At 44.1% G+C, this 25,252-nt stretch overlaps 1 protein-coding gene across 4 annotated transcripts in view; it reads left to right on the top strand.

Annotated features, from left to right (window-relative positions):
- The window catches only part of CRYBG3 (crystallin beta-gamma domain containing 3), a 246,891-nt gene that overhangs the window by 81,812 nt on the left and 139,827 nt on the right, over positions 1-25,252 (top strand). For all 4 annotated transcript variants that reach the window (XR_012750420.1, XR_012750421.1, XM_075335127.1 and 1 more), the window contains exon 3: positions 13,591-14,006. Coding sequence is in view for 2 of the 4 variants with exons in the window: in XM_075335127.1 (XP_075191242.1) it covers positions 13,591-14,006 (416 nt within the window). In the remaining 2 variants the exon portion in view is untranslated. The remainder of the gene's footprint in view (positions 1-13,590; positions 14,007-25,252) is intronic.

Raw genomic sequence — 25,252 nt, forward strand, 5'->3', positions numbered from 1 at the left:
TGGAGACTAACACACCATTCTAGCATGCCAGTGGTGAGGTGACTTTAACCTGCAGTGCCTAAAGTCTCCTCACCACTGGCATGCTGGAATGGTGTGCTAGTCTCTGCAAGGAGAATAGCTTTCCCTGGAGAAAAGAAGCATGTCTTTGTTTTAATCCCGGACACCCACTAACAGGTGTATATATTGATAATGGGCTTAGTACACAATGATACAAATTAATAGAAGAAACACAAATCTCTGTGGCATCAGGTTTATTAGCTTGGCTGCTGAGATGTTTAGTTGTATTATCTTGTTTATGGATTTTAAGTACTTTATAGATTCTTTGAAGAAGGTGAAGATTTAGCTTTGGGTCCAATGATGACACATTTCTGGGCAAGTTGCAATTAAGACCATCTCATTTTCTCAAGGTCAAGTGCATCCTTTTCTTGGAGTGGCTCCAAATCAGTGTTAACTCAGGTCAGAGTTATTGTTTCGCTATGTGATGTGATTAAACGGATGTATCCCACACCAAGGCATTACTGTGAATTAATGAGCTTATTTTCCATTTGTGGACAACATTGGCACGGCCTGCAGCACTGCATCATAACGTCAGTTTTCTCATCTGCCAAAGTCACTGGTATGGTGTATGAGTAATTGGCACATAGTGGGTTCTGACTTGTCTTTTTTTTTTTTAAAGACCTTAAAGAAGTATTCCCATCTGCAAGATTCTATCCCAATATGTAGTAGGTGTAATAATAATATTAGCAAATACCTCCAATTAAAAATGTAGTATAGTTCTTCTGATTCACTTTGTTACTTACCTCATGTGCAGGGCATTGCAGGACCTTGGGTATTTATATTATTATAAATTACAACCTGTTTTCACATTCCCTAATAGTGCAGTGTTTATATTCGCAAGCGAAAGTCATTAGTTCGAATCGAGAAGTAGCCACATAGAAGATTTCCCAAAAAAAAACCCAGCATTGTCTAGCTTATCAATAGCAGTCTCTCGGCCAAGAAAATTGCCAAACTGCATCATGTGGGTGCTATGCCAGTTGGAAAAATAAGAAATTAAGTCCAGCCATTCAAAAGCCAAGAAGAGGACGTCCAGATAAAATATCGGCGTTCACAAATCCGGTTAATTACAAAGTCCATCAGTTCTGGTGTACAAATATGGCAGTGGAGGTGGCTCGTACAGTCAGGGCCAGAAATATTTGGACAGTGACACAAATTTTGTTATTTTAGCTGTTTACAAAAACATGTTCAGAAATACAATTATATATATAATATGGGCTGAAAGTGCACACTCCCAGCTGCAATATGAGAGTTTTCACATCCAAATCGGAGAAAGGGTTTAGGAATCATAGCTCTGTAATGCATAGCCTCCTCTTTTTCAAGGGACCAAAAGTAATTGGACAAGGGACTCTAAGGGCTGAAATTAACTCTGAAGGCATCTCCCTCGTTAACCTGTAATCAATGAAGTACTTAAAAGGTCTGGGGTTGATTACAGGTTTGTGGTTTTGTATTTGGAAGCTGTTGCTGTGACCAGACAACATGCGGTCTAAGGAACTCTCAATTGAGGTGAAGCAGAACATCCTGAGGCTGAAAAAAAAGAAAAAATCCATCAGAGAGATAGCAGACATGCTTGGAGTAGCAACATCAACAGTCGGGTACATTCTGAGAAAAAAGGAATTGACTGGTGAGCTTGGGAACTCAAAAAGGCCTGGGCGTCCACGGATGACAACAGTGGTGGATGATCGCCGCATACTTTCTTTGGTGAAGAAGAACCCGTTCACAACATCAACTGAAGTCCAGAACACTCTCAGTGAAGTAGGTGTATCTGTCTCTAAGTCAACAGTAAAGAGAAGACTCCATGAAAGTAAATACAAAGGGTTCACATCTAGATGCAAACCATTCATCAATTCCAAAAATAGACAGGCCAGAGTTAAATTTGCTGAAAAACACCTCATGAAGCCAGCTCAGTTCTGGAAAAGTATTCTATGGACAGATGAGACAAAGATCAACCTGTACCAGAATGATGGGAAGAAAAAAGTTTGGAGAAGAAAGGGAACGGCACATGATCCAAGGCACACCACATCCTCTGTAAAACATGGTGGAGGCAACGTGATGGCATGGGCATGCATAGCTTTCAATGGCACTGGGTCACTTGTGTTTATTGATGACATAACAGCAGACAAGAGTAGCCGGGTGAATTCTGAAGTGTACCGGGATATACTTTCAGCCCAGATTCAGCCAAATGCCGCAAAGTTGATCGGACGGCGCTTCATAGTACAGATGGACAATGACCCCAAGCATACAGCCAAAGCTACCCAGGAGTTCATGAGTGCAAAAAAGTGGAACATTCTGCAATGGCCAAGTCAATCACCAGACCCAATTGAGCATGCATTTCACTTGCTCAAATCCAGACTTAAGACGGAAAGACCCACAAACAAGCAAGACCTGAAGGCTGCGGCTGTAAAGGCCTGGCAAAGCATTAAGAAGGAGGAAACCCAGCGTTTGGTGATGTCCATGGGTTCCAGACTTAAGGCAGTGATTGCCTCCAAAGGATTCGCAACAAAATATTGAAAATAAAAATATTTTGTTTGGGTTTGGTTTATTTGTCCAATTACTTTTGACCTCCTAAAATGTGGAGTGTTTGTAAAGAAATGTGTACAATTCCTACAATTTCTATCAGATATTTTTGTTCAAACCTTCAAATTAAACGTTACAATCTGCACTTGAATTCTGTTGTAGAGGTTTCATTTCAAATCCAATGTGGTGGCATGCAGAGGCCAACTCGCGAAAATTGTGTCACTGTCCAAATATTTCTGGACCTAACTGTATGTTTCATAATAATGAGATCACAGACGTCCATGCAAGCACCGTACGATGCACGTTAAACATCTGGAATGGTGGCCCAAAAAAGGTGAAGATGCCTCAACTTCAATATCATAATAGGCATCCATTCAAATTTGCAAAAAAGAACGAAAAATGGACAGTAAAAGATTGGAAATGGGTGATTTGGAGCGATGAGACGAAAGTCAATAGACTAGGCTCTGATGGGTGCAAATGGGTCTGGAAGAAACAAGGGAAAAAGAAGCTAATGATTCAAAGCCTGATGATATGGGGTTGTTTCACAGCCAAAGGCGTTGGATACTTGACCAGGATTGATGGTGGTGTCAATGCTGAGCTATAATAATAATTGACACAATTTGGCCTAAGGGCAACTAGAGGTACCCTAACTAAAGATTGCTAAAACTTAACTTTTATTCCTATGTACTCATAACAGATCAATTTAAAAGGTAACGGCGAGTAGAGCAGTCTAATACATATAATCAATCATGTGTCTGGCCGCGGAACAGACAACACAAGCTAGTGGACTGCTGTCCTACAATGTCAACAGATTGTTGTTGCCCTACTCTGCCTATAAAAAGCTAATAGTCTCCCCAACATGTTTCCCCATGTCTGGCTTCATCAGGAGTCTGAGACTATAACCTCAGCCCCCTGAAGAAGCCAGACATGGTGAAACATCTCTCATGTTTGGGCCATGCTTGTGTGACCTGTAGAAAGTGTGCGCTGTGCTTGTGCGACTTGTAGAAAGTGTGTTCTGTGTTTGTGTGACTTGTAGATAGTGTGTGTTGTGCTTGTGTGACTTGTAGATAGTGTGCGTTGTGCTTGTGTGATGTGAAACTGTGTGCTGTGAATGTGGGATATAGAATGTGTGCACTTTGCTTGTGTGACTTGTAGAACTGTGCGCTGTTAATGTGTGATGTAGAACGTGTGCGCTGTGCTTGTGTGATGTATAGAAAGTGTGCGCTCTACTGATGTGACGTGTGTGTTTTGTGCTTGTATGATCTGTGCATTATGATTTTCTGATTTGTGTCCAACATGTTTTTATTGTATTAAATAATGTTACTTTAAGAGATTTTCTGTTCTAATTCTTTTAATGCCCTTAGGCTTATGCTCGGGAAAAACAATAAAATCAGGGTTGCTCATCCACTTGGGGCCAGCTACTCCTCTTTGCTACCGTCTGGTCTTTGTTTTCCGGCAGCAGGTAGGTGGCACATGTTGATGACCCCTGTGATTCACTAAAGTGGTCACTAGTGGCATTATCACAGCAACTTGTAAACGTAGACAGAGCTGGATCAGAGAGACATCACTAGGCTGCCAGGATAAAATGAGCAACTCTGATTTTATTGTTTTGTCCCTAGTGCAAGACGGTGAGTACAAAAATCTTAAAAGAAAGATCCCTTTAAGAAAGGAGACACATACTTGTTGCACAGGGACTTTTTGCTCTCAGTGTCCACCCCTGGCTGTTATTTACTGGACTGGCATCCAGTCTAGCGATTAGGCCTCACGTGACATCATAATGTCGCAGCGCGTAGTAAGTCCCATGGGCACCCGGGATAACGATACCGAGTAAAGAAGTGAAGACCGGGTGACAAGGAAAACCGGACTGGAGCCCGGACCAGGGCAGTGCAAATCAAATAGCTCATTTCTGCTTGCTGTGTGTCTTTACATGATTTCCAGACTACTTCTACTTTTGCTACTGTCGCTGTGATTTTCAAGTTTTTACTGTTTTCTTAACTAGCTTCTGGTATTCCAATTACCATTAATTAGGAATTTGCAGAAATGGTTCAGGCATCATTAACAGTGCCATTTGTGATTGCAGAATAATCTAATTACATCAAATCAATTTGTTGAATCACTTTATCACTTTGATTCTACATTTCAGAAGTGTTCCACACAAAAATGAAAGCATTTTGAAATGTACGTGAAATGGCACATGGAAAACACAAGAACAGCCCCACAGTACGGTCCACAGTGGAATATAAGAAACCTAAGTTTGTCTTACTATAAGACAAACCATCAAATACCTGGGTGGCAAGTACTAAAATAAACTACAGTTGGCAAAAAACCTGTTATTTGCCTATGTTTCGTAAGGGTTTATGGCTGCCTTCTTCTAAAATCAGGTCCACGTCTGTCCAATAACCATGAAAGGTACTGCAGCTCAACAACTTGAAGACAAGAGTGGTGATGTTTTTGGAAGAAGGCAGCCATGTTTTTGTAATTCTTGAAAATCCATTAACGTAATAATCTGTCATATGGTCCCAATTTTAATTGGTAGGAAACTCCTGATGGATCCACCAATACTGACTCTATAGTCAAGGGAAATCAACGTTTGAACCCCTTGGCATCAGATATGCACATGACCAACATCTTAAGGCCGCTTTACACGCAACAACATCGCTAATGAGATATCATTGGGGTCACGGAATTTGTGACGCACATCCAGCCTTGTTAGCGACGCCGTTGCGTGTGACATCTACGAGCGTCCGCTAACGATCAAAAATACTTACCTAATCGTTGATCATTGACACGTCGTTTATTTCCAAAATATCATTGCTGGTGCTGGACGCAGGTTGTTCGTTGGTCCTGAGGCAGCACACATCGCTACGTGTGACACCCCGGGAGCGACGAACAACAGCGTTGCTGCGTCCACCGGCAACGAGGTGGGCGTGTCGTTAATGCGGCTGGTATCCGCCCCTCCGCTTCTATTGTCGGGCCGCTGTGTGACGTCGCTGTGACGGCGCATGAACCTCCCCCTTAAAAAAAAGGTTGTTCGCCGCCCACAGCGACGTCGCTAGGAAGGTATATGTGACGTGTCCTAGCAATATTGTGCGCCACGGGCAGCGATTTGCCCATGATGCACAAACGACGGGGGCGAGTGCGATCGCTAGCGACATCGCTAGCGATGTCGCAGCGTGTACAGCGCCCTTTACTTCTATCCTGTAAGGTTTCATCCATGTCAGAAGGTTGCAAAATGTTAGATGGTCTCTGTAGCAGGTCTGATGTTGGCATGATGGTAACATGAGCTCCAGATTCAGGTGACACTTTGCTTTAGGGCTAGGTCACACCACCATATAAATCGGATGAGTGAAAACCCATAAAAAAAGGTATTGCACTCGGACCAATTTTTTTTATTATACCGAATCAGTGTGTGAAAAAAATCATCCCACTTTTCTGGATGTTTTTTTTTATACTGTCATGTGACTCTAGACTTAGAGAAGAAAAACACTTTTACTCCCAATCTTCCAGCAATTAATACTAACTAGTAATATAAGGGTGGGTAATTAGCTTCCACTGTCAGAGATAAGATTCAGTCCATCAATTACTATAGTGTTTCTCGACTAAGTATACAAAAGCATGAAAGATATTGATTTGGGCGGTGTCTGATCTGACTGACTAGGTTTCTACACAAACCTATGTGCACTTAGAAATAATTGCCACCATTATTTACTATGTGCATATTTAACATATTAAACTGTACATCTAGATTCATTCCCATACTACATTAGATCAGTTTCATTACGGTTCATTTACAAGTGTCAATCCGCCCTGATTTTAGGCCCATGAATAAAATTGTTCCCTCACAATACAATAGACATATTGTCGGTGGCACATTCAACTTACATGGGGTGATGTGTTACTAACAACCATGATATTTCTGCCAGGAAGAATGATCCAATCAACTGTTATCCAAAAGTTTTGCTGATACATAGATGCTTACACGGCCAATGATCAAGAATGAGTGTTGGAATGAACACTTGGTGGCCGATTGGAAAGTGTAAGGTGCATTTATATAAACTGCTGCCTATAAATGAGCTCTAATCGACTATATACTAGTTCATCAGTTGACCAATTATCTGTTGGCCATGAATAAGGTATGACCTGCCGAATATGTAGGCCACTTCATGGGTTCCTGTATTTTTTAATACCTTGATTTAACGTTGATGGAATATAGTCTTATGGGGTCATATCTACTTTGCTGGATTCTTTCGAGGTTTGATATTGAAAAGTCTATGGATCCAGGCTGATGTCTGTGGAAGCTGAGAGTCCTCCACACTAGCAGTGAGTTGGTATTTGACCAATGCTCATTAAAAGACCCATTCACACAAACCAAACCAAAATATATACCGACAGAATAATTGTCCGCATGCACCATGCGAAGTCAGGAGCTATCGTCAAACAATCAGCAGACACAGGAAGATATTGCTTGTTTGACCAATAACTGGTGGCATGTTGACAAAGACTGATTGGTAGTGAGCATTCTTATGATATGACGTTTTTCGATTAATGGTCTTTTAGGACCCGATTCACCAAAGCGATTAAACTAGAATCCTGTCGTAAGTTGCTTTGAAAATTCACACAATATTTTCACAGCACAGTTGCACAAAAATTTAGCCACCTTTGATGTTTTCATGCCAGTGTCCCCCAGGTTCTCCTAGATGGTCAGAGCTAGGGTGGAACGGGGTGTGCCTAAAAGCCTAACACCTCATTATTGTCTAATTCATGATGAGCTGTGGTATTTCTTACACCGTGACTGGAGTAAGATTTGTGGCTGGACATACACGGAGGCACACGCCATTCGTCAGATGCTTCTGATTCATTGAGAGCTGTGTTCCGCCTAATGAATAAGGAGTGCATGACACAAACAAGCCCCTTTATCAAAGCCGGCATGACCATCACCGGTCTTGATGAATTGAGTCTTTAGTCTACATTGTCTAAAGCCTGGAGGTATCTTACACAGTGTGCATTCATGGACAATGTATGTGAAGTTCCTAAATCCTCCAGTTTATCTTAGAAATATAAAGATTAGGTCATGAGGAAATTACGAGGTCTGAGAGACGGATGATCTCATTGAGACATCTCACTACATATACTGTATCCAGCTTAGAGGACTCTAAAGTTTTCCTCTGAAAGTTTTCTTCTTGTCATTGTGACTATATCTAAAATTTCTGCTTAAATTGGGAGTGGGGATCCATATAAGGCATACAGGACTGTGAAGGAAGTCTTAAAGAACAGTGGCAAGATGAGAGGACAAGATTTGTTATGCTTTTAGGAAATGTATATAACATCAATCTCATTAAAGAGGTGGTTCGCCTATTCTCATTACTGGCCACATCAATGTTATGTTGAGAAACAAGGTTTCTCTCAAATACCTTGTGTTGCCAATAGTGCCTCTGAGTGGCGCTATTGCGGACCGCTCTTCCCCACAGCGTGACCCCTGGGCTCAGTGACCTCTGATGTCTGGTGATGTCACGTCAACTTACTATTCACCTAACATCACTGCGGCCGGCTCCAGCCTTCCTGACTCACTGGGCTGTGGGCGGCGTTTCACTGCCCATCACAGCCCAGCATCCCTCCTGCTTGTGCGCTCTGCAGTGAAGGTGGACGGAAAATGCAAGTGCTGTGCTATGACGCTGAACAGTGACGAGTGGTGAAACACCACCCACAGCCCAGTCACTCAGGGAGACTGGAGCCCGGCTAAGTTAACGTCATATCATCGGATCCCAGAGGTTAAGGAGCCCGAGGGTCACGTGAAGGGGTGCGTGGACCACAATAGTGCTGCTCACAGGCACTATTGGCAGCACAAGGTATTTGAGAGTAACATTGTTTCTCAACAGAATATCGATGTGGGCATTAATGAAAAGGGGTGAACCAGCCCTTTAATTAGATGTAACACTGTAAAAAAATAGTAGGGGAAATTCTGATTTGTTCTATAAAACTGTTCTTTAGACACTTTATCCATCCCGCTTTCCTGTTAATTAGAGATGAGTGGACCCGTGGAAGTTCGGTTCAGCAGGTTCAGCCGGACTTCAGATAAAGTTCGGTTTGGGACTGGACTTGACATGAACCCCAATTTAAGTCACTAATAAAAACAAATGGAAGTCATCGGGGGCAGGTGAACAGGGTTTTTCCATTTTTTTTGGGTGCACTCTACATTTGATCATGCTGTTGTTACCCCCCATGCGAGCCGATCAAACACTGCGAGCGACTCGCACTGGGCTGAGCACTGAGCGTACCCGATCACAGTGATGCTCGCGCAAATGGTTTGCATGCGTAAGCACCCAAACTCTTTGTTTTTTTTGTAAAGTCTGTGTTTGGTCCGAACACCGAACCTCAGATTTGCTCATCTCTACTGTTGATATGGTCAGCATTCATCAGTGCAACACAAGTAAAAGACAAAAGAAAACCAGCAGAATTAGTGGATGTTTTCTTTTTTTTTTCCATTTTTATTTTATTTGATGCCTCTACTATTTTTTTGTTTTTTACATGCAAGACAACCCCTTTAAGACCTGTCGGAAGGATCTGATTGTGTAACTCATCAACGTATTTCTGTTGACAAAAGAACCTAAAGGTTAAATCTATACAGGTAACAGAAAAAAACAACCCTGAAACTATCAGTCATCACGCTCATACTTTCATGAGTGAAAGGCTGAAACGAGTTCTCCGGAACGCATAGAACAGGCCCCCACAAGCAGGGGTTATAGATCAATAAAACTTGTATAATGGACATATCTGGCACTTTTATTGGCTGTAAGACTGGACTGGGTGACACAATAACAACATTTTCTTGATAGATTCTCCTGAACACATTGTACACGGAACCGGTAAGATTATTCCCAGAAATCATCTTTATTGGATAGTGCTACATTTGGAAGAGCTCTGGATTTTTAATGGTTTATCTGTTTGTACGGAAAGAAAGACAAAGAACAAACCTTGAGATTTATTTGATAGAAAAAAATCTCATTTCTATGGGTTAAATATTTGGTATAAGGAATATAAAGTCAACTTATTAAAAATACATGGTGTATATACATATTAAACAGGGTATGTTTTCCGTACAGTAGGGTCCCTATACAGCCATTGATCCTAATGCCGGTGCAGCGCCACAATTCACACATTACTATGTGCTGGCATCTATCAGTGATCCCATGAATGTCCTTATTTCCGTATGCTCCATGCAGTCTCTGGAGCCCCCGCTGTTGCTCGGCAGCAAAAGCTTTGACAAAACGAAATTTTCCTCCATAAAACAACAGCTTGTTTTGCTGGGAATTCTTTATGTAAAATCATTGGAGCTTTCTGAATGTCGGGGCCATGAGCAGTTGCCCAATTAACCTTCACCCATTAAACCATTAGCATTGTAAAATGGGATGAAGATTAAAGAGGACCTATCAGTTGCCATAAATATGCCAATATGTTTACCTGGTATAATTGCCGCTCTTCTGAATTTGATGTTATTTTTTTTGTTTCTGCAACTTTCCATTCCTCAGATATGGCCCCTCTTCCCTGTATGTAAATCTAGACTTGATAACCAAGGGTGTTGGTTCCTTAAAGGGAACCTGTCAGGTCCAATATGCAGCCAGAACCACGAGCAGTTCTGGGTGTATATTGCTAATTCCTGCCTAACTGTCCCTGTATCTAGTAGCATAGATAAAGAGATCTTTAGAAAACGTATTTCAAAAGATTCATAGAATCATAGAATGATAGAGTCAGAAGGGACCTCAAGGCTCATTGCTTCCAACCCCCTGCGAGTGCAGGTTTTCTTAAATCATCCCAGCCGTGTTTATACAGTTTCCACTTGAAGATTTCCATTGATGTTGAGCTGACCACCTCCTGTGGTCGCCTGTTCCACTCTCTGATTGCCCTCACCACCTCCCGTGGTCACCTGTTCCACTCTCTGATTGCCCTCACCACCTCCCGTGGTCGCCTGTTCCACTCTCTGATTGCCCTCACCACCTCCCGTGGTCACCTGTTCCACTCTCTGATTGCCCTCACCACCTCCCATGGTCGCCTGTTCCACTCTCTGATTGCCCTCACCACCTCCCGTGGTCACCTGTTCCACTCTCTGATTGCCCTCACCACCTCCCGTGGTCACCTGTTCCATTCTCTGACTGCCTTCACTGTCAGAAAGTTTTTCCTAATGTCTAATCTGAATCTCTTTCCTTTTAGTTTCATCCCAATTCTTCTTTTTGATATTCTAATGAGTGCAGGGGCTAGTCACAAGGGCATTAATTCCTGCCCCTATAATATGTTAGCATGCCCACACGGGCGTGCTAACATGCTATTCAATGCTCGCTGCCCAGCGTCATCAGCAGTGAGACGTGAACCTGTGTCCACTGTCATCACTTCAGATACTGGGCAGTGCACATGATCAGGAGTCCCCGGCACTTCTGGTCATGCACAGTAGACCTCTCTGAAGCCGGATGTGAGCACAGGAACTAACACCATTGCGACTTGTCCCAACGCTCATTAGCATATAATAAAGAATCTTTAGAAATACTTTTTCGAAAGATCTCTTTATGTATGCTACAACAGCTTGGGACAGTTAGGCAGGGATTAGCAATATGCACCCAGACCTTTCAGTGGTTCTGGGTGCATGTTGCACCTGAAAGGTTCCCTTTAATTTATATACGAGGAACCCAAGATAGACCCTATTCTGCCCTGGTCAGACCCCACCTAGAATACTGTGCAGAGTTCGGGGCTCCCCAATTCAAGAAAGACATTGATATATTGGAGGAAGTCCAGAGAAGAGCAACCAAGATGGTAGAAGGTCTGCAAACCGTATCCTATGCAGACCAGCTAATAGAATTAAAAATATTTAGTTTGCAAAAGAGAAAGCTGAGAGGAGACTTGATAGCGGTCTACAAATATCTGAAAGGTAGTCACAGTGCAAGAGGGAGCCACCCTATTCTCATTAGCACAAAGAAGTACAAGAAGCAATGGGATGAAACTAAAAGGAAAGAGATTCAGATTAGACATTGGGAACAACTTTCAAACTTGAGAACACCCTTTCTATTTTCTTTCTTAGAGTTCCTTGTTGTTAAAGGGGTTGTCCACTACTAGCTCAACCTCTTCTAATTACACTTGTTTCCCCAGCTAAAATAAAACACCCTTTACTCACCTCATGTTCTGGTGCCATTCCAGAGCTGTCGGTAATAACGGTTCAGGGCTCATGTGACATTGTGATGTCATGTGAGCCCCATGTCCAGTCACCACCGGCTTCTCTCTCTTTGCCTTCAGACCAAATGAGTTAATCAACAGGAAGTGACACTCTGGCTGCCACTCACTTCCTGTTGATTGCTCATTTGGTCCGAATGTATGGCAAGAGGAGTCGGTGGTGATTGGACGTGGGGCTCACGTGACGTAACAATGTGAAGTGAGTCCCAAACCACAATTACCAACAGTGCTGGTGATTATAATGCAGTGGAGACTCGTGTGCTGTCTTCCCCTTGGAATCAGTTTGATTAACTGTTTGGTTTAACCTCAGTCATGTAGTGCTGGCCCGTCCTGGGTTGTGACAGATGTGACCTTAAAGGGTTAGCGAAAAATTATCCATATCCATCACCAGATATTCATTTATTGTCTAAAAAACAGAGCTGAGATTGCTGACTACTATGGTGCTTAATATTCTCTCTTCAAATAAATCCTAGGAGCGACTAGTGAACAAGGCCTAAACGTTTGTTCAGTCGCAAGACTCACAATAAAAACACATTTTTGATTGCAACTTCTTGAAAGTGCAGTGATTTCTATTGTTGTCTGGACTTTGAGTTTACTCAGTTCACTGGCACCTCAAAATTTTTTTTACACAGTGTGCACGCCTAACAATTTATTGGATTATTGTGGCAAAAGTCTGAAGTCACTCCAAATGACTGCAGACTTCTGAATCCTTACAGTGCACGCACTGCATGCTGTCAGAATTTTCCAATGCTGTGTACGAGAGCGAATTGTCACGTGACTGCAAGTGTGTGATTTGCATATGTGTGTACACGCCAAAAAGACATGCTCGGCTGTGCACGTCTAGTAGGAATGTGGCAGATGTATGAAAATCACGTGTTTATGGTCACATTATCAACCACTCTCATTGGCAAAACAGGAGACTCCTGACAGCATTGGGTGTGTGCACTGTAAAGGCCGCTTTACACACTTCGATATCGGTAGCGATATCGCTAGCGTGGGTACCCGCCCCCATCTGTTGTGCGACACAGGCAAATCGCTGCCCGTGCCGCACAACATCGCCCAGACCCGTCACACTACTTACCTGCCCGGCGACGTCGCTGTGACCGGCGAACCGCCTCCTTTCTAAGGGGGTGGTTCGTTCAGCGTCACAGCGACGTCACAGCTGCGTCACTGAACCGCCACCCAATAGAAGCGGAGGGGCGGAGATGAGCGGGACGTAACATCCTGCCCACCTCCTTCCTTCCGCATAGCGGCCGGGAGGCAGGTAAGGAGAGCTTCCTCATTCCTGCGGTGTCACACGGAGCGATGTGTGCTGCCGCAGGAACGAGGAACAACCTCGTTACTGCTGCAGTAACGATTTTTGAGAATAGACCCCCATGTCACCGATGAGCGATTTTGCACGTTTTTGCAACGATGCAAAATCGCTTATCGGTGTCACAAGCAACGGCATCGCTAATGCGGCCGGATGTGCGTCACCAATTCCGTGATCCCAACGAGTTCGCATTAGCGATGTCGTAGTGTGTAAAGCCCCCTTTAGGATTGAGAAATCTACAGAGCACCAATTCTCGTATTCAAGCGAATTGGTGCACAGTAATTGACACTTGGTTCACGCTCGCAGCAGAGGTTGAGCTCTCTCATTGGATGCTCCACTCTTGTGTAACCCCGACCTTAATGGTTAAATGCTGTTGGCTTTTTGATGATTTGGATAATTATTTTTTTGCAATTATAATGTCATAATCATTGGGTGTTGTGTACTGTCTTGATACTTTACCATTAATGGCACTCATTCTCTCTTTTTTTCTGTAGGTTACACTACAACAGACATCCAGTCCTCCAATACATAACATTTCAGAACCTGAGGAGGAAAAAGATGGAGAATTCACTTCTAATTCCAAAGTACTTGACAGTGAGAAACAATCCAGGGAGAACTTTTTTCATTTTATAGGGAACCTTTTTCATTTCTCACCAAAATCATCTCTGGGAAACTTGAAACAGGGTAGCGGTGTCCAAGATCCCTGCAAGGAACACGAAGAAGAACAAGTTATAAATAACCTGGGTAAAGAGGACTTATATCAGGAGCAAACACAAGATGATCATAGAGGAACAGAAGAGGACTCACAGCAAAACACGGCACGAGAGCAAGAAGACTCTGGAGTCGCTGACGGTGAAACCCCTAAAGAAATAGTAGAAAATGTTGAACCTGCAGTTATCGACACGCCAAAGTAAGTGGAAGGAAATTACAAAGCCATATGGGGGTGTAGATTTAGAGTATTCGGTGGTAGCAGTTATACCCAGGGTCTGGTGCCTGAGGGATCTCAAGGGTCATCTGCCACTTAGGAAAGAATTAGTATTGTATATGTCAAATGGTAATTGGGTTGGGGGAGTGGCGCTCTGTTTCACTGGGCAATTTTACTTTATATCTCCAGTAGCTGGACTTTTGAGTATCCATGGTGTGGCTAATCCTTTTTTATATTGGATTTTGTTTTAATTTATCACCAATCCATGGGACAGGTGATGACTTATTGATCTGTAGAGGTCCGAACGCTTGGGTCTGTATTGATCGGTAAAGTGGGGTATTATTAACCCTGTTAGGATGGAGTAGAAAGTGCACGTGCACCAATCATTCTCTTGGGGCTCTTGAGAATATATGGAACTGCTCCCGGGCATCCAACCTGCATTTCCATTTTGTAAAGGGGGAAAAATTGCCCTGTCAAGAATGCAAAATTCACTTTGATTGAGAGCCGAACACATGTAGCCATCACGTGCCAATCGCCTACATGTGGTCATGTGACTGACTACTCGCATACTCGCATGGGGAATACTGGGAAAGCTTGACAGTATGCAGACCACATGCTATCACATTTAGGCAATCTGCAGTCGCCTAGACTTTTGTCCAAAGCCTGGGCAACCCATTTAAATTTATTTACAACGTGAAAAATTTCCAATTTACTTTTTAAAGGGAACCTGCCAGCTCAAATATGCACCCAAAACCACGAGCAGTTATGTGTGCATATTGCTAATCCCTGCCTAACTGTCCCTGTATCTAGTAGCATAGATAAAGAGATCTTTAGAAAAAGTATTTCTAAAGATCTTTATTGTATGCTAATGAGCGAGGGGACAAGTCACAGGGGCGTTTGTTCCCTTGCCGGTCGGCTCCATTAGCATGTTAGTACTCCCCTGTGGGTATACTAACATGCTAGTGAATGCACAGTGTCAGAGGATGATCTCACTCACCTCTCCGCTGCCATCACCGCCCGACGCTGGATTATGGCTCAGTGCGAATGACCCCGGAGTTTCAGTCATGCGCATTATGAAGCCTGGTGTACGCGTCCCTGCTTCAAACTGAAGTAGTGCACATGACCAGAAGTCCGGGATTATGTGCACTGAGCCGAAATCCAGATCGGATATGATGGCAGTGAAGAGGTGAGTGAGATCATCCTCTGACGCTGCACATTCATTAGCATGTATGCACCCCCACAGGGGCGTGCTTACATGCTAATGGGGCCGACTAGCCAGGGGAACTAACGCCCAGGGGACTAGTCCCTGCGTTCATTAGCATATGATAAAAGATCTTTAGAAATATTTTTTCTATAGATCTCTTTGTCTATGCTAGTGTATACAGGGACCGTTAAGCGGGCTTTACACGCTACGATTTTACTACAGCGATCTCGTTGGGGTCACGGATTTTGTGACACACATCCGGCCGCTGTAGCAATCTCGTTGTGTGTGAATCCTAGGAGCGATTTTGGATCGTTGCAAAAACATCCAAAATCACTCCTTGTTGACATGGGGGTCCATTCTCAATTATCGATGCTGTTGCGTGGGCGAAGTTGATCCTCATCCCTGCGGCAGCACACATCGCTACGTGTGACGCCGCAGGAACGAGGAACCTCTCCTTACCTGCCACACGCCAGCAATAAGGAAGGAAGAAGGTGGGCGTGATGTTCCTCCCTCTCTTCTCCACCCCTCCGCTTTGATTGGTCAGCCGCTTAGTGACATCGCTGTGACGCCGAGCGAACCGCCCCCTTAGAAAGGAGGCGGTTTGCCAGTCACAGCGACGTCGCCGAGCAGGTAAGTACGTGTGACGCTGCCGTAGCGATAATGTTCGCTACGGCAGCGATCTTCACATATCACCATAAGGATAGGGGCGGGTGCTATCACGCTCGCCGTCGCTAGCATCGGCTAGCGATGTCGCAGCGTGTAAAGCCACCCTTAGGCAGGGAATAGCAATATTCACCCAGAACTGCTCATGGCCTGGGTGCCTATTGGACTTCACAGGTTCCCTTTAATTCTTTGCCATTTTGAAGATCATTATTTGCTGTGTGTAAATGAACGTTCCGTTCAGGGGGTGCAAATCTCTATATACTGTTTGGACTTTGCATTTGTCTGTTCCATTATTAGACAAGCCGAGTTCATGTTCTAATATGATCTGTGGCATTAGTTGTTTGCAGAACTTTTTCTTCCATTCGAAAAAAAAAACGGACACCAAAAGGAATCCATAATAATTGTAGCCCCCTGCTTCCTTTTCACGTTAGTACATGGATTTTATTTGTCTGTAGCTGTAAAGGAACAGAATTCCAGGCTGATACATACAACCTCCACTGCTACATTGTATATCTGCTCCTGTTTAGCTCACAAAGGATTGCCTGTGAGTCTGGGACCCAATACACAGTACATTTGTGCAAATAGAAAAGCTCTAATGGAAGGGGCTTTCCTAACATTGAGAGATGTCTTTGTAAAGCGAGGAAGTACACTATAGTATAGGAGGTGATTTAATCCAACAAAGGTCCAGAGTTAATTATTTAGTTGTTGTTATGTGCAGTTGAACTGTAGGTGGAGCCACAGGTTGTACATATGGAACTAATACACAGTATAGACACATCATACCTACAGACATGACGTACTCCTAATCTTCTTATCCAGATGTCCATAGTTCACAATGTCACGATGCACATTAATTACACAGGTCTGCAAGGATAAAATTGTTTGAAATGTAAGAAATGATGTGAACAGTATATACTTTCATCTCTGAACTCCGTAAACATATCAAAAAAATTCCATCACGTTCAATTTTTTTCCACAAGCACTAACTCCATAGACTATTTTTGCACCATACTTTGACCCCTTTGCGTGACTTAGAAAAGTGTACTATACCTACTTTGGTGTAAAATTAGGTGATCAGGACAAGTGTAGTGTGTCCTATTTGTGTAGAACGACAATGGTCTAAAGCAGGGGTGGGGAACCTTTTTTCAGCCGGGGGCCATTTGGAAATTTCTACCAACCTTCGGGGGCCGCACAAAATTATCAATGTGAAAATTACCCGGCTATATTTGGTCAAACAATTAACTCACCCCTACTGTGGCGGCCGGAGCGGCTTCTCTTTGGTGCGGCTGTGATGTTGGATGATACTAATCATGTTTCTTCTCACAACTGCTTTTCTGTCTCGGTCTGAAGGAAGCGCTGGAGGCACACACAACACATAGGAGACACTGGAGGCACGCGCAACACATAGGAGACACTGGAGGCACACACAACACATAGGAGACACTGGAGGCACACACAAAACATAGGAGACACTGGAGGCACACACAACACATAGGAGACGCTGGAGGCACACACAACACATAGGAGACGCTGGAGGCACGCACAACACATAGGAGACGCTGGAGGCACACACAGCACATAGGAGACGCTGGAGGCACGCACAACACATAGGAGACGCTGGAGGCACACACAACACATAGGAGACGCTGGAGGCACACACAACACATAGGAGACACTGGAGGCACACACAGCACATAGGAGACACTGGGACTGCTCTATATACATTACAGGAGTCACTGAAGGCACATACATCACTGGAGGGGCTGGGGGCATATACATCACATTGAAAACGCTGGGACTGACGTATACACAACAGAAAGGAAACGCTGGGACTGACGTATACACCACAGAAAGGAAACGCTGGGACTGCTGTATATACACAACACAGGAGACACTGGAGGCACATACATCACATGAGGAGCTATATATGCTCCCAGCCCCTCCTGTGATGTAAATGCCCACAGCCCCTCCTGTGTTGTGTATGTCCCCAGTGTCTCCTGTGATGTATATGCCCCCAGCATCTCCAATGTGATGTATAAGTCACAGGAGACGCTGAAGGCAAACAACACAAGAGGGGCTGGGGGGCATACACAACGCAAGAGGGGCTGGGGGGCATACACAACGCAAGAGGGGCTGGGGGGCATACACAACGCAAGAGGGTCTGGGGGGCATACACAACGCAAGGGGGGCTGGGGGGCATACACAACGCAAGAGATACTGGGGGGCATACACAACACAAGAGGGGCTGGGGGGCATACACAACGCAAGAGGTGCTGGGGGGGCATACAGAACGCAAGAGGGGCTGGGGGGCATACAGAACGCAAGAGGGGCTGGGGGGCATACAGAACGCAAGAGGAGCTGGGGGCAAAGCCATCACTGAGGGGGGCACCGACATCACTGGGGGAACACAACACTTGGGGTGATGCACAGCATTGGGAGGGCACACAGCACTGCCCCCCAGTAATGTCAAGGCTCTGCACACAGCACCTGCAGAGCCCTGACATTACCGGGGAGCCACAAACCTGAGGTGATAGACAGCATGGGGTCCCACAGCACTGATCGTTGCACACAACTCTGGAGGGAGGGTACACAAAGTACTGGACGGGGAGCAGAGTGCAGGCGTGCACACACAGCGCCGGAGACAGTGCAGGCCGGAGGGCAGAGGGGCGGGCAGATCGCTCTGGAGTTGAAAGGTGCGGTCACACCACACGACAGGACATAGGGGCGGGCACATCGCGCCGAGGGCAGAGAGGGCAGATCGCTCCGGAGGGCAGAGGGGCGGGCATACCACACGAGGGGAAAGAGGGGCGGGCAGATCGCTCCGGAGGGCAGAGGGGCGGGCACACCGCACGAGGAGAATGAGGGGCGGGCAGATCGCTCCGGAGGGCAGAGGGGCGGGCACACACAGCACGAGGGGAAAGAGGGGCGGGCACACCGCACGAGGAGAAAGACGGGCGGGCACACACACAGCACGAGGGGACAGAGCATGAGGTCATTTAAAGGGCTGGCGGCCCCAGCACTACAGCCCCCGGGAATGTGCCCGGGGGCCGCATAAAAGGTCATGGCGGGCCGCATGCGGCCCGCGGGCCGGAGGTTCCCCACCCCTGGTCTAAAGGGAAGAAAGGGCTTTTGTTTTGGCGTGTCTATGATCTGAAGGAACCGCAAAATTCTAATGATGACTGCTACTTTTGTACATGCAACGTGGAGGAATTCAATCTTAAAAATAGATGGAAATTATTTAAATGGACCTCTCATCAGCAATACGCACTGTCCCTTCACCTCTGGCGAAACTTGAAGATACCCCTGATTCAGAAGATACCGAATATGAAGAGCAGGATTCTGACGAAGACTTTCACACACGTCCAACGAGTTACAGATTTTTTCACAGCTCAAACTCAATGAGACCAAAAGATTTTTGCTGAACTTTTACTAAAGGAAAAGAACCTGCTAGCTCCTGGTACCTGATTTTCATGGTACAGAAGCAGAGAAAAGGAATTCCTTCCATACCTTTCTCAAGACATGGTAATCTAGCATATTGCCGTGCTGTTCCTGGGCTGATGGAAAAAAATGTAACATGAGCGAGTGGGGACTCTTTATTAATTCATCCAAAAAAGTCTGAAAGCTGCACAATGGCAGTGAGTATGCTTCAGAAGCTGTAGGGCATTCTTGAAGTAAAGCGATGAGAATTTAGACGTTATTCTCAATAATCTTAACTACGAGGATCAAGGACAGTCAATATGTGGTGATCTGAAAGGTCTCACTTTGCTGCTTGGGCAGCAAGGAGGATACATAAAGTACCCATGCTCCTCACTGGAGCCAAAAAAGTTGGCCAACGAGAACATCTTTGCAACCTGGACTCAATAACATAATGGTGGAAAGCTTAGTTGATTCCACTAAAGTTCTCCTGCCACCACTCCTCATTAAGCTTGGAATGATGAAGCAATTTGCGAAAGCTCAACCACAAGAAAGAAAGGCTTTTAAGTACTTGTGTGCCAAGTTTCAGGGACTGAAGCAAAACTGAAGGAAGACATTTCTGTTGGTCCCGATATTCGGAAACTCATGAAAGATGACGTTCAAAACAAAAATGAAAGCTGTTGATAAGAGCTTGGGATTTTTTTTTTAAAGAAGTTGTGAAGAAATTTTTAAGTAACAACAGAGATTCAAAATGTACACGGATGAGCAAAATACAATGCACGTTACACAAGTCTGGAATAATGGCCTGACAAATGGTGAAGAAGCCTCCACTTCAATATTGTCATAAGAAGTGTCAGATTGAGTTTGCAAAAAACTACGGAAAGTGGACAGTAGAAGATTGAAAACAGGTGATTTGGAGCGATGAGATGAAAATCAATAGACTAGGCTCTGATGGGTGCAAAGAATTCTTAAACAGGAAGGGAAAAATAGGCTAACGGATCGAGAAACTAAAGTTACTTCAAGTTTGGTGAGGAAGCCTGATGATATGGAGTTGTTTCACAGCCAAAGGCGTTGGTACTTGATGAGGTTTGATGGTGGTCTCAATGCTGAACTATATCTGAGTACACTGCAAGACGAGTCTCTTTGTACACTCGACACCAACAGAACAATGACCCGAAGCATACATCAAGTTTGGTAAAGAATTTTTTTTTTTACAATGAAGTAAAGGTTCTGGATTGGCCCCTACAGTCCCCAGACCTCCACCAAGTTGTATACTTGTGGGTAGAGTTGAAGAAAAAGCTGTGTACATACCCAAGTGACTCGAACAGTATGCACCAACATTGTGAACATATAGAAGAGACTTGGTATCAGATTTCGGTCTAGACATGCAGCATGGCCAAAAGGATTCACAGATTGTTGAAAACCAAAGATTAATTTACAAAATTATTAATATTTAACAGCCTTCAGCTCAATCTCGCCATGGCGACTTGACGGATCAGATGAAGGCTCTGTAGGAGGATTGATCTTGTGCAAGCTTAGATAGGTCCACCAGGCTTTAACTGCGCCATTTTCTTGATACTATCAAGCCATTGGGTTGCTAGCCTTAAGGGCACTTTACACGCTGCGATATCGCTATCGATATCGCTAGCGAGCGTACCCGCCCCCGTCGGTTGTACGTCACGGGCAAATCGCTGCCCGTGGCGCACAACATCGTTTACACCCGTCACACGGACTTACCTTCCCTGCAACATCGCTGTGGGCGGCGAACCGCCTGCTTTCTAAGGGAGCGGTTCTTGCGGCGTCACAGCGATGTCACACGGCAGCCGTCCAATAGAAGCGGAGGGGCGGAGATGACCGGGCAGAATATCCTGCCCACCTCCTTCCTTCCTCATTGCCGGTGGACGCAGGTAAGGAGATGTTCGTCGTTCCTGCGGTGTCACACATAGCGATGTGTGATGCCGCAGGACCGACGAATAACCAGCGGCATGCACCACCAACGATATTATGAAAAGGAGCGACGTGTCAATGATCAACGATTTTTGACGTATTTGCCATCGTTGATCGTTGCTGCTACGTGTCACACGCTGCGATGTCGCTAACGACGCCGGATGGGCGTCACTAACGACGTGACCCCGACGATATATCGTTAGCGATGTCGCAGCGTGTAAAGTACCCTTAACTCTCTATTCAAAGAACGAGGTATATAAAGACCAACAAAGTAGTTTTAGTTCAAAAGGTTTTTTGTTTTTTTATTTTTATATTTTCAATGCTATAAGGTAATAAAAGTGATTATAATACATATGGTGGGACGTTTCGGCCATAACACTGGCCTTCTTCACGCCGTATTACACTGGAAAGAGGGTAAAAACAAGACAAAATCAATATACATGAAAAAAAGAGGGAAAAATAAAAGAAAAGGGTTTTTTTACATATAATTACATATATACATTTTTTGGTAGTTGCTTAATAGTAAGGAATCTTAATCCATGTCAATATTAGTTCCTTGGACGTATATTATGCAACTCTATACAGTAAGTTACCATAGATGTATTAGAAAAAGAAAGGATAATAGCAACAGTAGTGAAGGTGGCAATAAAGCACCTACCTCCAAAGAAGTGGGGGAAATTGGTTCCAATAGATGCAGGGAGTGTGTACAGAGAAGTATAGAGTAGGGGGACACCCTAGGTATTATTTTTCTGTTGGTCACAGAAGAAAATTCCTGCAAATAAAGGTAGATAGGGTGAGATTGGAGTAGATGGAACACCTGACTAAGGTAAGTATACCCAGGTGAGCATACCTGGTGGATAAGGTGTCTCAGGGTATGTTTGTTCTGGAAAGGTCTAATGAGTGCATCAGCAGAGCATTTTAACTTATGGTTTCTGAAACATAGGAAAAGAGTCAATGTGGTTTAAACAGATAGATTCTCAGTTTAATGCCAAAGGTGTTTTGACCAATTACCTTGTAATAATGCGCAACCTTAATTCAGTATTTATTGGAATAGTGTAGGGACCTAGTCTGAATTTAGTATTTTCAGATACGGGCTCACATTTTATGTCCTGTAAGGCAGGGAACATAAGCTGTTAGGAAGTGCATTGTAACTATAGTAGAAGGTTAACAAAGAACAGGTGGTACCTTATTGGACTCCACATGTGAAATAAAGCTAAAGACATGCACTGAAAAGGTTATTGCTAACCATTTATCAAGACAAAGGCATTATTGATTCCTCTACTCGCTCCTTCCTAACTAAAACACATCCCATAACTCCTGTTTTTTATGTACTACCCAAAATACATAAGTCACTCACCAATCCCCCCGGCCGACCTATCGTAGCATCCACTGAGTCCATCCTCTCTCCCCTTTCCATCTACCTCGAAAAAATTCTTACCCCTCTGACCAAAAAGACCAGGTCCTATATATTGGATACGAATAGTTTTCTCCAAAAAATCAGAAACTTAGGTTCAATATCCCCCAACAACCTCCTCTGTACATGGGACGTTGCAAGCCTTTATACTTCTATCTCACATGTTAAAGGTATCAAGGCCACCAAAATGGCATTGGACAACACTAACTTTGAACAGGGCACAGTTGATTTCATCATGGCTCTTTTAGAACTGGTCCTGAATGAGAATTATTTTCTATTTAAGGATGATTTCTATATCCAATGCCACGGGACCGCGATGGGATCTAATGTAGCCCCGGCGTATGCAAACCTCTTCATGGACTTTTTTGAAAAGTGCAGAGAGAGTGCAGTGTCTATATTGTACATGATAGTCTGGACCCCGGTCCACTCACTAGCACCTCAAAATTTTCCAATAACTGAGTGCACACCATATATTTTTAGTTAAAGTACCCTTAAGTCTTCGCCTTGTTCCTTCTATTCTTCCGACAATGAAGTGCTTCTCTAGTGATTGCTCTCTTTTTATGATGTGTCCAAATTAGGCAAGTTGTAGCTTGGTGATCCTTGCTTTGAGTGACATGTCTGGCTTGATTTAACTCCAAATTTGAAAAAAAGTTTTGCCATCCATGGATTCATAACAACCTTCTCCAGCTCTACATTTTGAAGGTGTTGATTATTCTTTAGAATATACTGACAAATTAATAACAATTTAAATTTAGATTTTTAGAAGCAAACAGTAACACTGCAGTGACAGGACAATAAACTGCATAACTAATCATATGATAAATAGATGCAAGTCAAATTTATGTATGAGATAGCCAAAATGGTTGTCTATAAAATGAAGGTAGTCTCTCGTTCAGTTTTGTAGTGGATTGGGAGATATGGAGCCTGAAATTCAAAAGTTCAAAACATTATTACCCTATTGCTCATCAGTGTAAGTCCATCTTGGATAATGGGCTGAATTGTTTCAGAGCCTCAAGGTGTCTGATGAATTTGAAGTAAAAAAATTTACATTCCCATTTGGACTACTGTTCTGAAAACCTTGATGCTGTTAGTGAAGAGCCAGGAGAAAGATTTCATCAGGATTAGTGATGGGCGGACTTGCAGATAACCGGGATCAGCGGGTCCCTGTTCTGACTTTTTAAAAATCCAGCTCTGTTCCGGAATCCGGTCCCCATTAAAGTCTATGGAGACCAGAATCCGGAGTTTACAAATGTTGGTAGAAGAGATAGGTGAATAGGAGCATGCGTGCTGTACTTACCGAGGATCCATCATGGCAGTACACTGCTTCCAGGTCATGAATTCACTTTCAGAGCGAATAAGTAACCTTCATTAAATATTCACTGCTTTCCCCACCCACTGGCATCTTTGATTAGCTGCAGTCAGACACGCCCCCCAGCCTGTGTGACAGCATGTCTGACCAATCACAGAACCGGTGTGTGGGTACCGTACAGTAAGTTGCGTGTTCCCCCTATATTCTGATACCCAGCACAGATAGAGCCCACGGCTACAGGCTGCAGCCTCCAGCCCTGCGCTTATCTTGGCTGTGTATCTATCAAAATAAGAGGTATCGCATGTGGCTTTTTTTTTTAAATTATTTAAATAAATAATTAAAAAACTTAGTGTGTGGTCCCCGCAATTTTGATACCCAGCCAAGATAAAGCCCGACAGCTGGGGGCTGGTATTCTCAGACTGGGGAGGTCCATGCTTATTGGACCACCCAGCCTAAAAATAGCAACTTGCAGCTGCCCGGGATTGTCGAATCCATTAGATGGAACAAGCCCGACACTTTACCCAGCTTTTCCCGATTGCCTTGCTGCGTTGGCAATTGGGGCAATAAGGAGTTAATGGCAGCCCACAGCTGAATCTAAGCCCTAGATTAGTAATTGCAGGTGTCTATGAGACCCCCATCTGTAAGTGAAAGTAAATACACAAACACTGAAAAAATCCTTTATTTGGAATAAAATAATAAAAAAACCCTCTTTCAACCACTTTATTAACCCCCAAAACACCCTTGCAGGTCTGACGTAGTCCACATGAGGTCCCATGACGATTCAGCTCTGCTACATCTGTTTCACAGAGAGCGGCCATAGAGCATGACTATGAGTAGTGGCAGCGGCGCGTGCACTGCTGAAAACAAAATTTCAATCTGAGCATTCACCGCCGATGTTCATATGATCTCCACAGTGTCTTCAATAAAGTGGCAGTGGAGATTGCGGTAGGCATATGCTCTGGTCTTGGCACCATTTTATTGAAGACAATGTCACAATAGCAATGTGCATGTGCCACCAACCTGCGGTTGTGGCGGCAGCACGATATGTAAATGACGAAAAGGGAGCAAGGTAGGAGGAGGCATGATAAAAGAGTACCTGACCCACAAGTCTCACCCAATGCTCAAGCCACTGCACAAATGATGTAATTTCTGAAGGTATGAACATGGATTATTGTGCAATCAAGCTTCGGATTTCTCAACTAAAGGTATCATTGTAATCAGCATCCTGGCGCCATTATGGCACTGCCTCTAGTTTATAGGGCAAAATCCTGCTTGTTGGT

Source organism: Anomaloglossus baeobatrachus, chromosome 2, assembly GCF_048569485.1.
Source record: "Anomaloglossus baeobatrachus isolate aAnoBae1 chromosome 2, aAnoBae1.hap1, whole genome shotgun sequence".
NCBI classification, from domain to species: Eukaryota; Metazoa; Chordata; class Amphibia; order Anura; family Aromobatidae; genus Anomaloglossus; species Anomaloglossus baeobatrachus.